This window comes from Sarcophilus harrisii, chromosome 3 (assembly GCF_902635505.1).
Source record: "Sarcophilus harrisii chromosome 3, mSarHar1.11, whole genome shotgun sequence".
In the NCBI taxonomy this organism is placed as follows: Eukaryota; Metazoa; Chordata; class Mammalia; order Dasyuromorphia; family Dasyuridae; genus Sarcophilus; species Sarcophilus harrisii.
In genome coordinates this window covers 69,190,646-69,204,645 of record NC_045428.1, presented here as the reverse complement: position 1 = coordinate 69,204,645, position 14,000 = coordinate 69,190,646, and the positions used below count along the sequence as shown (strand labels likewise).

At 32.7% G+C, this 14,000-nt stretch overlaps 1 protein-coding gene across 4 annotated transcripts in view; it reads left to right on the top strand.

Moving 5' to 3' along the window:
* Nucleotides 1-14,000, top strand: part of SPAG16 (sperm associated antigen 16) — a 1,146,423-nt gene that overhangs the window by 65,914 nt on the left and 1,066,509 nt on the right. For all 4 annotated transcript variants that reach the window (XM_031958103.1, XM_031958102.1, XM_031958104.1 and 1 more), the window contains exon 7: nt 13,434-13,551. In XM_031958103.1, coding sequence (XP_031813963.1) covers nt 13,434-13,551 — 118 coding nt within the window. The remainder of the gene's footprint in view (nt 1-13,433; nt 13,552-14,000) is intronic.

The window sequence follows — 14,000 nt, the reverse complement described above, 5'->3', positions numbered from 1 at the left end:
GCAACTTTTGTTGACTTTTGGTCACGTACATGATGTACCTGTGATGATACTGTCAGGTGAACCCCAGCCTGGTCCCCACCTTGGTGTCACAGAACTCTTTTCTTAATTGTCTAGGCTGGTAAAATATCCCACCCTGACCTTTCGTGATGTCACTACTACAAAATTTGATTTGGGGCATTATTTTAAAATTGTTTAGAATGGAATGTTAGGGAGAATTTAGCTGAGTTTGCTATCTCTTAGCAATTAAGTTTTAATTATAAGATAATAATACAAAATGACTAAATATCCCATAAAATAATCTTTCTTCTCTTAAACAGTCTTATTTACCAATTCCACTTTTCTTTGTTTATTTGTTTGTTTAAGGAAGAATCTTTGAAGTCTCTTTTAATTTAGCTATAGCTTCCTTTCATCTTCGGGTTTCATTTTTAGCAAGGATTTCAGTTTCTTCAGTGGTATGTTGGTTATTGGAAAATAATCCCAAATTTCAAGTACCAACATTTAAGTTAGCGTTTATAGATAATGTAAATCATGATTCTTAAGTCCATGTCTCCCTTTTTTGCTCTCTGCCTCCATTTGCTGCAGAAACAGAAGAGACTAAGGAATTTTTGTATTTTTTATTTTTGTATTTTTATTTCTTTTATGGGTTGTCATGCAAAAGGATTTCCCATGAAATTAGCAACCTATATTTGGCAACAATTAACACCAAGAAAACAGCCATCAGCCAGCACCACACCATCCATGTGGAACCATCAGTTAGTTACAGTAATGGTGGAGTTTTGAATGCTGTGGATAAGTTCTCTTTCCTTGGAGTATACTTTCTAGAAATGCCCGCATTGATAATGAAGTTGACACACACATTGCCAGAGCTAGCTCAGTGTTTGGAAAGTTTCCAAGGAAATTGTGGGAGAGGAGAATGATTAGATTGACCACCAAATTGAAGGTCTACAGAGCCATTGTGCAAACTTACCTGGACAGTATACCAGCACCATGCAGCAAACGGAACTACTTCCATTTGGTTTGTCTTAGGAAAATCCTGAAGATCATCTGGCAGGATAAGATACCAAACCCTGAGGTCGTTTATTGAACTAAACTGCCAAGTATTCCAATTCTACTACAGAGAGCACAACTCTGTTGGACTGGCCGCATTGTTCAAATGCCAAATGTATGCTTGCCAAAAAAAAATTATTTTATAAAGAACTCACACATTGTGAGCAATGTGGTCAGAAAAAGTGATACAAGGATACTCTCAAGGTCTCTCTTAAGAACTTTAGAATCAACTATATGACAAGGGAGACCCTGGCACAGGATCGCCCAACATAGCATGCCCTCATCAGAGAAGGTGCTGTGTTCTATGAGCAAAGCAGAACTGAATTAGCTCAGAAGAATGGTGAGATGCATAAAACTAGTGAAGCCACTCCAGAGGTTCATAGGAACTATTTGTGTTCTACCTGTAGAAAGCTTGTATTGTCTAATTGGCCATAATTGGACATGCTGTAACTTGACTCTAACATAGCGATGTCATTTTGGTCCTTTTCAAGAAGAAAGGACAACAACCAACCAGACATGTTAGGATTTTACATTTTGCTTGGTACAGCCTTTAAGAACACAGGGATTTCTTTTTGAAATAATGAGGCATTGAAGTCGGACTCTGGACAAGGCACTGAATGTATACTTAAAACACATATTATAATTAATTACAGTTTTATTATAATTTTTCACTAAGTATAAAAACCATAATAATAGTTCATGTCTACATAACTTTAAATTTTATAGTGTTTTTCCCAACAGACTTAAAATCAGATGTTTATACATCATATATTCATTAGCAATTACTAGACAGCAGATATTTTTGAATGTACTTTTAACATATAACAGGTTTCCTACTTGTAGGAAATCAGTTTTCCACAACCTGTTTTTTATTATATTAAACATAGAATGGATATTAACTCATTGCTATCTATGGAAAACCAAAAAATTATAACAACAGATACTTCTTCCTCAGCAAGAATATCCCAGGACACACACATATATAATTATCATCTGAAAATTCTTGAACTTATTTTTCCGTGTCAATTGTTGTTATTGTTGTTGTTTGTACTTCATTCTCTAAAAGGATCATGACCTGGGCAAACTAACATGCCTCACTTTCCCCTCTAGAGTCATCTGGGTCCAGTGGTTAGATAGAGGTCAGGACAAGTGGAGATGGCCTTGGATGAAATGAGAGACCTTGGTCTTTTTAAGCTATAGTCTTCAACAAGTTTCAGTTTGATTGAGGCTGCACCCATCCAGTGGTTAAGGCTAGGTGGTAACTGAGCAAAGAATCTCTTCTTTCACTTAGTCCAAAAAATCTAAGTAAAAAATAAATGAGCGAATGAATCTGGGAGGGGAAGACTCTCAGAGTTTCTGATCAAAGCAAAAATGACTGGTAAGCCTTAAATATTTATGATGGGCTGAGCCCTGGGTAAAGCACTAATAACTATCAAAATAAATTATGTTTTCATAGAGCCACTTATGAGAGTTGTTTTGTAACATGTAAATAATAGCATTTATTTAATGCTTAAAGTTTTGCAAAATATTTGAACTATATTATCCCTATTTGATACTTAAAACAAGCCTGTTTGGGGGAGGGTAGGGGAAAGGGTATTATTATCTCCAATTTATAGATAAGGCAACTAAGCTTCAGAATACTTAAATGACTTGTGCTTAGTCCCAAAGCTAGTAAAAATCTGAAACTGTTTGAACTCAGGTATTCTTGACTGCAAGTCTGATTCACTCTCTACTATATCTTTATTCCCTAGTCATCACCAAGGATACCAATATCAGAGACCACAAAGAAATTTTTTTCCTTTGACTGTACTTATCATTAAGATTTTTGTTTTTGCTAAGAAGACTGAAAATGGTTTATAGGCAATAATTATGACATTTATTAGTCTTGAAATTTTGTCCTGTAGAAGTTACATGGAAGTTTTTTGTTTGTTTGTTTTTGTAAATATTAATTGGGAAAAGGAAAAAAAAAATCAATGATCCATTCATTATACCTAGTCTTAAGAAATTATTTTCAGTTCACTTTGTCATAGCTCTTTTGAAAGCCACAAATATCTGAAAACCAAACTAAATGATCAGATATTTCCAACTACTTTTAGTCAATAATAAGTATTTTATTTGACTTCAGTACCTTTAAAAGAGTTGAAGAACTAGATAAGTGAGGAAAAAGTAGTAATTTATTATTATTAAATACATAATAATGAGGAGTAGGTAAATTCCTCTGTAATTCAATCTACAAATTGTATAAGACATAAGCAGGTTCATTCTTGCCCTTAGAAGCATAGAATCTAGTTGAGGAAGTAAGAAAAACATGGAAGAAACTAGAGAATTAGGGAACTAACAGACAATTTAGGACTATAGCAAAGTGTTTTTTGTTTTTGAAGAGAACCAATGACATCATGGACTCATGTCTTGACTTGCTCTCAAATTGAATCTAAGGACACAAAGTTGTCAGTCTTACTCTCATCCTGAGTCATTGAAATCCTATTCTAAGACAAACCCAAGACACTTGGTGATGACCTGACATGCAGTGGCTGACCTGGACCTCTTCAAAGTCTGACTAAGCTCTAAGCACTCCACTTATGATGCTCACTTCAGCAGCCTCCATGGCCATGGGAACAGGACAGACACATACCCCCAACTCCACGACAGGTTTAAGGCCTATTGGTTACCCTTAGCCTACTTTATCATCTCTGCTGTGATGTTGTTACTGGGCTATGGTTGTTGCCCATGCTGTGGCTCCATAGGTGAGAATTGAGTGCCAAGTGGACATCAAAGATGGATGAACAATGAGCTCTCCAGCAGAGGGCTAGTCCTTCCTAAATAACCATGCACAATCCTATGGTAGAGAGAGCCTCAAGGTATAGTAGTTATTTATTTGTAAGTGTGTGATTTGTATGGAAGGAGAATCTTTCCACTGATGAAATTTATTAAAGTACTGGCCATTAGGGAAAAGGAAACCATTGAAGATTTCTGGACAGACGATAACATGACTCTACCAAGGTATAAAGAAAGGTTTTTTTTTTTTATTATTATTTTGAAGAATTAATTGGCAGTAGTGGGTAGGAACACATATGGAGGAGACCTATATAAGCAAATGATTTAATCTAGCAAACTATTAATTTGGGCTGCATCTCTAGTTATAGACCGACAGACATGAAAAATACCACAAAGATAAAATCATCAAGAACTTGGTAACTGAAGGGTTGAGAAGTGAAGCAAGAAGAGTTGCAGTAATAGCCATATTTTGACCATGAGAGAGTTAATGGTAATGTCACTGACAAATATTTTAAAATTATATGTGTGTATTAACAATCATTTAAAAACTTTTGAATTCCAAATTCTATCTATCACTCTTTGAGAAAGCAAGCAAATAGGATCGATTATGAAGTCATGCAAAGCATATTTCCATATTAGCCATGTTGTAAAAGAAAACAAATGAAAAGTAAGCAAGAAAAGTTAAAAGTATATTTCAATCTGCATTCACAATTCATCAGTTCTTTCTCTGGAGTAGATAGCATTTTATTGTCATGGGTCCTTTGGAATTGTCATTTACTGGATATTGATGATGAAGGAAGAACATATTTAGAAGAAAACATAATAAAGTTTTGCATATGGTGTTTGACTCAGTCAGCACAAGTTGATAAAGCTAAGTTGATAAAGCTAATATGTGCTAAATTGCCCTCAAGTGCCTTACAATCTAATGGAGGGAAGACAATATGCAAATAACTGTACAAACAAGATATACATAGAATGAGCAGGTAATAATTAGCAGAGGGAAGAACACAAGAATGAGTTGGGATTTTAGCTGGAATTTGAGTAAACCATTGTATCCCATTGATGGAGAAGAGAAGGGAGAACAAGAATAAAGAGTCCAGGATGAACTTGGGACACTGGAAGGAGAGATGTGTTTTAAACAGAATTAGAAAAGGAAAGGGGAAGGGAATCCATATATATTATTTAATTACTATGTACCAGATATTGTGCTCAGTACTTTGGAAATATTCTATCATTTGATGACATTGAATTCAAATGAATTCAGTTTTACACAATGTTGAAACATCAAGTATTAAATGCAATAAGCAACTGGTTTGGGGGAAGAGACTGGAGCTGAATTTATAGATATGATTCTCAAGATATTTTAAAGAAAAAATTTCAAATGCTTGAAAAATATCAAATAACTTATTATTACCCCTAAAATGCTATTAAGAAGTATCAAAAGCTATTGATTATTTAACTATCTATAAAATCTTTATGAGAATACTCACTTGTTAACAAGAATATACTTGATAAAGACATGAAAAGGAAGAGGCAAACTTTTGTAAGTAATAATCTCCAGCTGATTACATATTTATAGTCATAAAATTAACTCCAAAGATCAAAGTATAATTATCTACTGTGCTACATTGTTTCTTCATTACAAAAACAAACAAAAATTCCATTTGATTCTATGATACTTTTTAAAATGCTTTCCTTCAGCAAACTGTCTACCATGAATACATTAAAATAATAGAGGACATGGGATAAAAAATCACAGAAACGTCTTTGTTCAATAATTTTCTATTTTTGTCATGCAAATTATAAAATTATATAAAAAAGATAAAGTTATCTTCTCCAAAAGTGTTTGAGACAGTTTTGGAAGATGTCCAATATTGCGACTAAATGGAAGAAGTATATTATATATATATAATTATATATATATATATATATTATATATATTATATATATATATATATATATATATCTAACCCTTTAGATGGGGAAGCTCTCTAAGATATTGCTGTTTGTGGATTACATAGACTCTAGAACATAAATATCAGACCCTAGAACATTGAAGAACTTCTTTAATGAGATCTGTAGTCATTCAAAAGAGGAAAAATAAGCAGCTAAAGAATATATACTTTATTTAGATTATGATATTCAATTATTATTCTATGAAAAATAATGAGCAGGATGCTCTCAGGAAAAAAAAAAAAAGCCTGGAAAGTCCTCCATGAACTCAACTGAAGTGAAATGTACTGTATACAAAATAATAGTGATGTTCTAGGATGACCAGTTGTGAATGACTTTGCTATTCTCAGAGTACAATGATCCATGACTGTTATAAAGTATGAAAAATCCTATCCATATCCAAAAAAAGAACTGATTTTTATCTGAATACAGACTGAAGTATTCTCTCTCTCTCTCTCCTCTCTCTCAACATGACTTTTATGGAATTTTTTTGGTATAACTTCACATATGGTTTCTTAATTGTGGGTGGGGTTGTGGGGGGGGATAAGGGAGAGAACCTAGAACTCAAAAATTTTAAAAAACAAATGTAAATTTTTTTGTTTTGAATGTCATTGGAGAAAAGTATTAAGTAAAATGGGGAAAAATAAAAAAAGAATAAATAATATATAGAGTTGGTTAATCCATATATAATAGTTAACACAATTTATTGAATGAATGTCTACTGTGTGTCAGGCAAGTTTTGTAATTTGGAGCCCAGAATTATAGAGTAGGAGAAAAAAAATGATTAGGTTTTGCTTTTGGCTATTTGCACAGTACTTTTAATAACTTTTAAGTTTCCCTCAGAAATAAAGGTCCAATTTTTAAGTATCAGCACTCTTCCAATGCTGTAGTTTGTTATGTATGCCCAATCTCTAAAGAGTTTAAAAGACAGTAGAGATGAGTGATTGGACCATAGTTATCTTAATGATGATGAAGATTTTTAAATGAGTAGCTATATAAAAGAATGTCAGTTCAGAGAGGATTGTTTTTTTTTTTTTTTTGTCATTGTAATCCCAGTAGTTGGGCCAGTTTCTTGAATATATAGTGCTTATACAAATGGATTAGATCAGATGCTTAGGCTAGATTGTATTGATAAAGAATATCATCTTAAAGAGCTTCATAATAGAATAAGCAGTGGCCTAAACATGAAGTGAAAGTGAAGGATAATTAATTGCTAGGTCATATGTTCCATTGCTAGCAATGAATTCTTAAGAAAGTTAGAGGAGAGCTTTAAAGAATCAAGTCAGCAGTTTAGGCAATATTTCTGTGGATCATAGTTCATAATTCATTGAGTAATGTGATGTAATAGATGTTTGTTGTTCTTTCAATCATGTCTGACTCTTAGTGACTCCATTTGGGATTTTTGGGGTAAAGACACTAAAGCAGTTTACCATTTCCTTCTCCAGATCATTTTACAAATGAGAAAACTGAGGCACACAGAATGAAGTGACTTGCTCAGAGTCACATAGATAATGTCTGAGCCTGGATTTGAACACAGTTATTCCTAACATTTTAGGCCTGACCTTTATTCATTGCACTGCTTTGCTGCTTGATATAGCGGATAGAATGCTGGAATTGGAATTGGGAAGTCCTGGATTTAGATTTTGCTTCTGGCTTAATAGATAGTGATGATAGATATTCCACAGAACTTTTCTGAACTCATTCCTTAAATGTAAAGTAGTATCCATAATGCCTATTATTAGTAATACTTATTCACAGGGTTTTAAGGCTCAAATAAAATAATGCAAGGAGAGGGTTTTATAAACTTTAAAACTTTCTCTGTTTTGTTTTGTTATCTTAATGTTGAAAGAAGTCCCATTCTGTTGGCATAGTAAAAATGTAGTATAGAGCTCTGCCATGGAAAATTGAACTGATGTTTTTATCAGCTTTTGTTCTTTTGGAAGGGAAACTTTTTTTTTCTTCTTTTTTTTGGAAAAAATTTCTTTACAACTTTATCCTTTGCACTCACTTCTGTTCTGGCTTTTTCCTTCCTTCCCTCCACCCCCTCCCCCAGATGGTAAGCAGTCCTATACATGTTAAATATGTCACAGTATATCCTAGATATAATATATGTGTGCAGAACCGAACAGTTCTCTTGTTGCACAGAAGAATTGGATTCAGAAAGTAAACATGACCCGGGAAGAAAAACAAAAATGACAACAGTTTACATTCCTTTCCCAGTGTTCTTTCTTTGGGTGAAGCTGATTCTGTCCATCATTGATCAATTGGAACTGAGTTAGATCTTCTCTTTGTCGAAGAAATCCACTTCCATCAGAATACATCCTCATACAGTATTGTTGTTGAAGTATATAATGATCTCCTGGTTCTGCTCATTTCACTCAGCATCAGGTCATGTAAGTCTCTCCAAGCCTCTCTGTATTCATCCTGCTGGTCATTTCTTACAGAACCATAATATTCCATAACATTCATACACCACAATTTACCCAACCATTCTCCAATTGATGGGCATCCATTCATTTTCCAGTTTCTAGCCACTACAAAAAGGGCCTCCACAAACATTTTGGCACATACAGGTCCCTTTCCCTTCTTTAATATCTCTTTGGGGTATAAGCCCAGTAGTAGCACTTCTGGATCAAAGGATATTCACAGTTTGCTAATAACTTTTTGGGCATAATTCCAGATTGCTCTCCAGAATGGTTGGATTCGTTCACAACACCACCAACAATGCATCATTGTCCCAGTTTTCCCACATCCCCTCTAACATTCATCATTATTTTTTCCTGTCATGTTAGCCAATCTGACAGGTATGTAGTGGTATCTCAGAGTTGTCTTAATTTGCATTTCTCTGATCAGCAGTGATTTGGAACACTCTTTCATATGAGTGGAAATAGTTTCCATTTCATCATTTGAAAATTGTCTGTTCATATCTTTTGACCATTTATCAGTTGGAGATAGCTTGATTTCTTAATAAATTAGAGTCAATTCTCTCTATATTTTCAGAACCTTTAACTGTGAAAATGTTTTCCCAGTTTGTTGCTTCCCTTTTAATCTTGTTTGCATTAGTTTTGTTTGTACAAAAGCTTTTTATTTTGATATAATCAAAATTTTCTATTTTGTGATCAATAATGATCTCTAGTTCATCTTTGGTCACAAATTTCTTCTTCCTCCACAAGTCTGAGAGGTAAACTATCCTATGTTCCTCTAATTTATTTATAATCTTGTTCTTTATGCCTAAATCATGGACCCATTTTGATCTTATCTTGGTATACAGTGTTAAGTGTGGGTCCATGTCTAATTTCTGCCATACTAATTTCCAGTTTTCCCAGCTGTTTTTGTCAAATAATGAATTCTTATCCCAAAAGTTAGGATCTTTGGGTTTGTTAAACACTAGATTGCTAGAGTTGACTATTTTGTCTTGTGAACCTAACCTATTCCACTGATCAACTAATCTATTTCTTAGCCAATACCAAATAGTTTTGGTGACTGCTGCTTTATAATATAGTTTTAGATCAGGTACAGCTAGGCCACTTTCATTTGTTTTTTTCATTAATTTCCTTGAGATTCTCGATCTTTTGTTCTTCATTATGAATTTTGTTGTTATATTTTCTAGATCATTAAAATATTTTCTTGGGAGTCTGATTGGTATAGCACTAAATAAGTAAGATTAGTTTAGGGAGTATTGTTATCTTTATTATAATCGCTTGGCCTATCTAAGAGCACTTAATACTTTTCCAATTATTTAAATCTGACTTTATTTGTGTGGAAAGTTTTTTGTAATTTTGCTCATATAATTCCTGACTTTCCTTTGGTGGATAGATTCCCAAATATTTTTTGCTATCGATAGTTACTTTGAATGGAATTTCTCTTTGTATCTCTTGCTGTTGGATTTTGTTGATGATGTTATAAAAATGCTGAGGATTTATGTGAATTTATTTTATATCCTACAACTTTGCTAAAGTGATGAATTATTTCTAATAGCTTTTTAGTAGAACCTCTGGGGTTCTCTAGGTATACCATCATATCATCTGCAAAAAGTGATAGTTTGGTTTCCTCCTTACCTACTCTAATTCCTTTAATCTCTTTCTCGACTCTTATTGCCAACACTAGTGTTTCTAATACAATACTGAATAATAATGGTGATAGTGGCCAACCTTGATTCACTCCTGATCTTACTGGGAAAAGTTCCAGTTTTTCCCCATTGCATATGATGCTTACTGATGGTTTTAAATATATGCTCCTGACTATTTTAAGGAAAAGTCCATTTATTCCTATCTTCTCAAGTGTTTTTATTAGGAATGGATGTTGGATTTTATCAAATGCTTTTTCTGCATCTATTGAGATGATCATATGGTTTTTTTAATTTGGTTATTGATATAGTCAATTATGCTAATAGTTTTCCTAATATTGAACCAGCCCTGCATTCCTGGTATAAATCCTACTTAGTCATAGTGTATTATCCTGGGGATGATTTTCTGTAATCTTTTTGCTAATATTTTATTTAAGATTTTAGCATCAATATTCATTAGGGAAATTGGTCCATAATTTTCTTTCTCTGTTTTCAGCTTACCTGGTTTAGGTATCAGTATCATGGCTGTGTCATAAAAGGAATTTGGTAGGACTCCTTCATTCCCTATTTTTTCAAATAGTTTATATAGCATTGGGGCTAATTGTTCTTTAAATGTTTGGTAGAATTCACATGTAAATCCATCTTGCCCTGGGGATTTTTTCTTAGGGAGTTGATTAATAGCTTGTTCTATTTCTTTTTCTGAAATGGGACTATTTAAGCAATTTACTTCCTCCTCTGTTAATCTGGGAAGCCTATATTTTTGGAGGTAGTTATCCATTTCACTTAGGTTATCAAATTTATTGGCATAAAGTTGGGCAAAGCAACTCCTTATTATTGCTCTAATTTCTTCTTCATTGGTGGAAAGTTCCCCTTTTTCATTTTTAAGACTAACAATTTGATTTTCCTCTTTCCTTTTTCTAATCAGATTTACCAAAGGTTTATCTATTTTATTGTTTTTTTCATAAAACCAACTCTTAGTTTTATTTATTAATTCAATAGTTTTTTTACTTTCAATATTATTAATTTCTCCTTTTAATTTTAGAATTTCAAGCTTAGTATTTGATTGGGGATTTTTAATTTGGTCTTTTTCTAGCTTTTTAAGTTGCAAGCACTTCATTGATCTTCTCTTTCTCTATTTTATTCAAATAAGCCTCTAAAGATATAAAATTTCCCCTTATTACTGCTTTGGCTGCATCCCACAAATTTTGGTATGATGTCTTATCGTTGTCATTATCCTGAGTGAAATTATTGTGTCTATAATTTGCTTTTCACCCAATCATTCTTTAAGATGAGATTGTTTAGTTTCCAATTACTTTTTGGTCTATTTCCCCCTAACTTTATGTTGAATGTAGTTTTTTATTGCATTGTGATCTGAAAAGAAAGCATTTACTATTTCTGCCTTCCTGCATTTAATTTTGAGGTCTTTATGTCCTAATATATGGTCAATTTTTGTACAGGTTCCATGAACTGCTGAGAAGAAAGTATACTCCTTTCTGTCACCATTCAGTTTTCTCCAAAGATCTATCATATCTAATTTTTCTAATATTTTATTTATCTCTTTAATTTCTTTCTTATTTGTTTTGTGGTTTGATTTATCTAATTCTGAGAGTGCAAGATTGAGATCTCCCTCATAGTTTTGCTGTCTATTTCTTCTTGCAACTCTCTTAACTTCTCCTTTAGGAAGTTAGATGCTATACCACTTGGTACATATATGTTTAGTATTGATATTGCTTCATTAACTATGGTACCCTTTAAGCAAGATATAGTTTCCTTCCTTATCTCTTTTGATTAGATCAATTTTTGCTTTTGCTTGATCTGAGATAAGGATGGCAACCCCTGCTTTTTTGACTTCACCTGAAGCATAATAGATTCTGCTCTAGCCTTTTACCTTTACTCAGCAAGCATCTCCCTGCTTTAAATGTGTTTCCTGTAAACAACATATTGTAGGGTTCTGGCTGCTGATCCAGTCTTCTGTCCGCCTCCGCTTTATGGGAGAGTTCATCCCATTCACATTTATGGTTAAAATTACTAATTCTGTATTTCCTGCCATCCTAATATCCCCAGATTATGCTTTTCTTTTTCTTGCCCTCCTTACCCCCTTCCCTAATGTTAAACTTATGGATCCCACTTGCATCATGCAGCTCTCCCTCTTTAGGATCCTTCCCTCTTTCCTTTGAATCAGAAGGGAAACTTTTTTAAGTACTAGGGCTGTTTCCTTTACCAACCTGACTGCCTAGTGGTTTGAGCTTTAGAGAAAACTGCTGACCTCCCTGTTAACAGGGTATTTTGAGTCCTGTCTCATCTGGTGTTTGGAAAGTTTTTGGTTTCTAAGTCAGGGCATATGTATGTTCATGATGACAAACTTTTATTTTATGATTATATGTAATTTCTTTTGTTGAAATGAATAATTAAATATGATTTCATGATTATAATTGTTGAAATAAGAAGTTCTAAAATGACATAAACATCAATGTATTTCCTGCTAATAGCAAAGAATTATATAATTTACACAAATACAGCCACTTTTAAGAATTATTAATAGACAAAAATTGGAACTTGAAAAACAAGCAAATTGGGGAATTTTATAAATGGAATAATGAAAATGTGTCTTTGAATAGTAAGAACTCTAATTTTGCATTTTTTGCATTGATTTTGAAGGCATTTCAGGAAAAAAATACCTTTAAGCTTGTTAGTAGTAATTAAGATCTAGAGAGAGGAAACTAGGTTTAATGGAATCAGGAAGATCTGGGTTCTAGTCCTGCCTCTTACATATCATTAGATGACCCTGGGTGCAATTCTCTTAAGAACTTATTTATTAAGGAAGAAATGGTCTGAGACGAATTTCAATATTTTTGAGTTTATGAAGAAGAAAAATGGCAATAACAAAAATCCAATGGGAAAATATGATTCAATGTAAGAAAAAGTTAGTTATACTAAATTTTCAAGGAAAAGATTAAATAAATAATTGAAATGAATAAAGTACCAATTTACATTATCCCAGGAAAACTATGTTTTAAAATTTCTTTATTTTCAAATTTCTAATAAACTTTATCATTTTAAAAGTTGTTAGTTATATGCTGAATTTTCAAAATTCTGCAGTGTAATATGGCAGAATATTTTGATATTTCATTTGATTTCTATCAGTATTACTATTTAATCTATTTTACTTAGGTATTTGGGAGAGCTAATTTTATTTTATGGTTGTCATATTGTCTTTTAGCTTTTTTCATCATAGAAGAATTTTTCTCTTTTTGTCTATAGCTTGTATTCTGTCTTTTTGATACTAAGGTCTGAGCTGAATGAAAAATATGTGGTTTTCTCAATTGCAACAAATAGTAGATGTATACCTTGAAATGTAGTCAAATACAGCAAAATGTTTTGGTAAGAAATATAGAAATAGTTATCTCATGACTAAAATGCTTTTTTCCATACTGCCTAGGAGAGGTTGCATGCAAAATAACACTTGATATCTCTTGTGTGGTGACCTTTGTATGGTTTATTTGTGATCCTGTGCAAAAAACCTATTTAGATGGAAATCACTGATTTAACTCAATTGCCCTTTAAAATGCAATTGGCCTTTTATTTTTCGTAGGTTGAAGTTACATTATGCATCATATGAGCCAACTATAAGGGTGTTGCATGACAGGCACCATATTTTACTGAGGCAGAAAATGCTTACCTCCTTGGAAAGAGACAAAGCAGTTGGGCAGGTAACAAGATGATTAGTCAAAGCTACCACAAAAGGATTCTCCTCTTCCCCCCACAACTTATTTTTATAGAATTTAGGGGGAAAAGCAAGCATTGCTGTATTCTCCAAATTATATTAAAATAATGTGTTCTATTAATTGTGCTTTTATTTAAAAAAGAATTTTGAAGCATACTTAACATTATCTTTTAGCTACTAAATATATAGTTTTATATTTTATTATTTATTATATATATTTTATATATAATTGTTAAAATTATATATATATAATTTATATACAAATATGTATATATATAAATATATGTAGTTCCATTGACATTTATTATATTTCTTAGCCTATAGTAGAAGCAGAATTTTTCAGTACTATGTGTATATTTTTTCCATAAACAGATACTTTATATGCCTTGTTAACAATAAGGGCTTGTATTATATTGCACTTTATGGTTGTAAAGC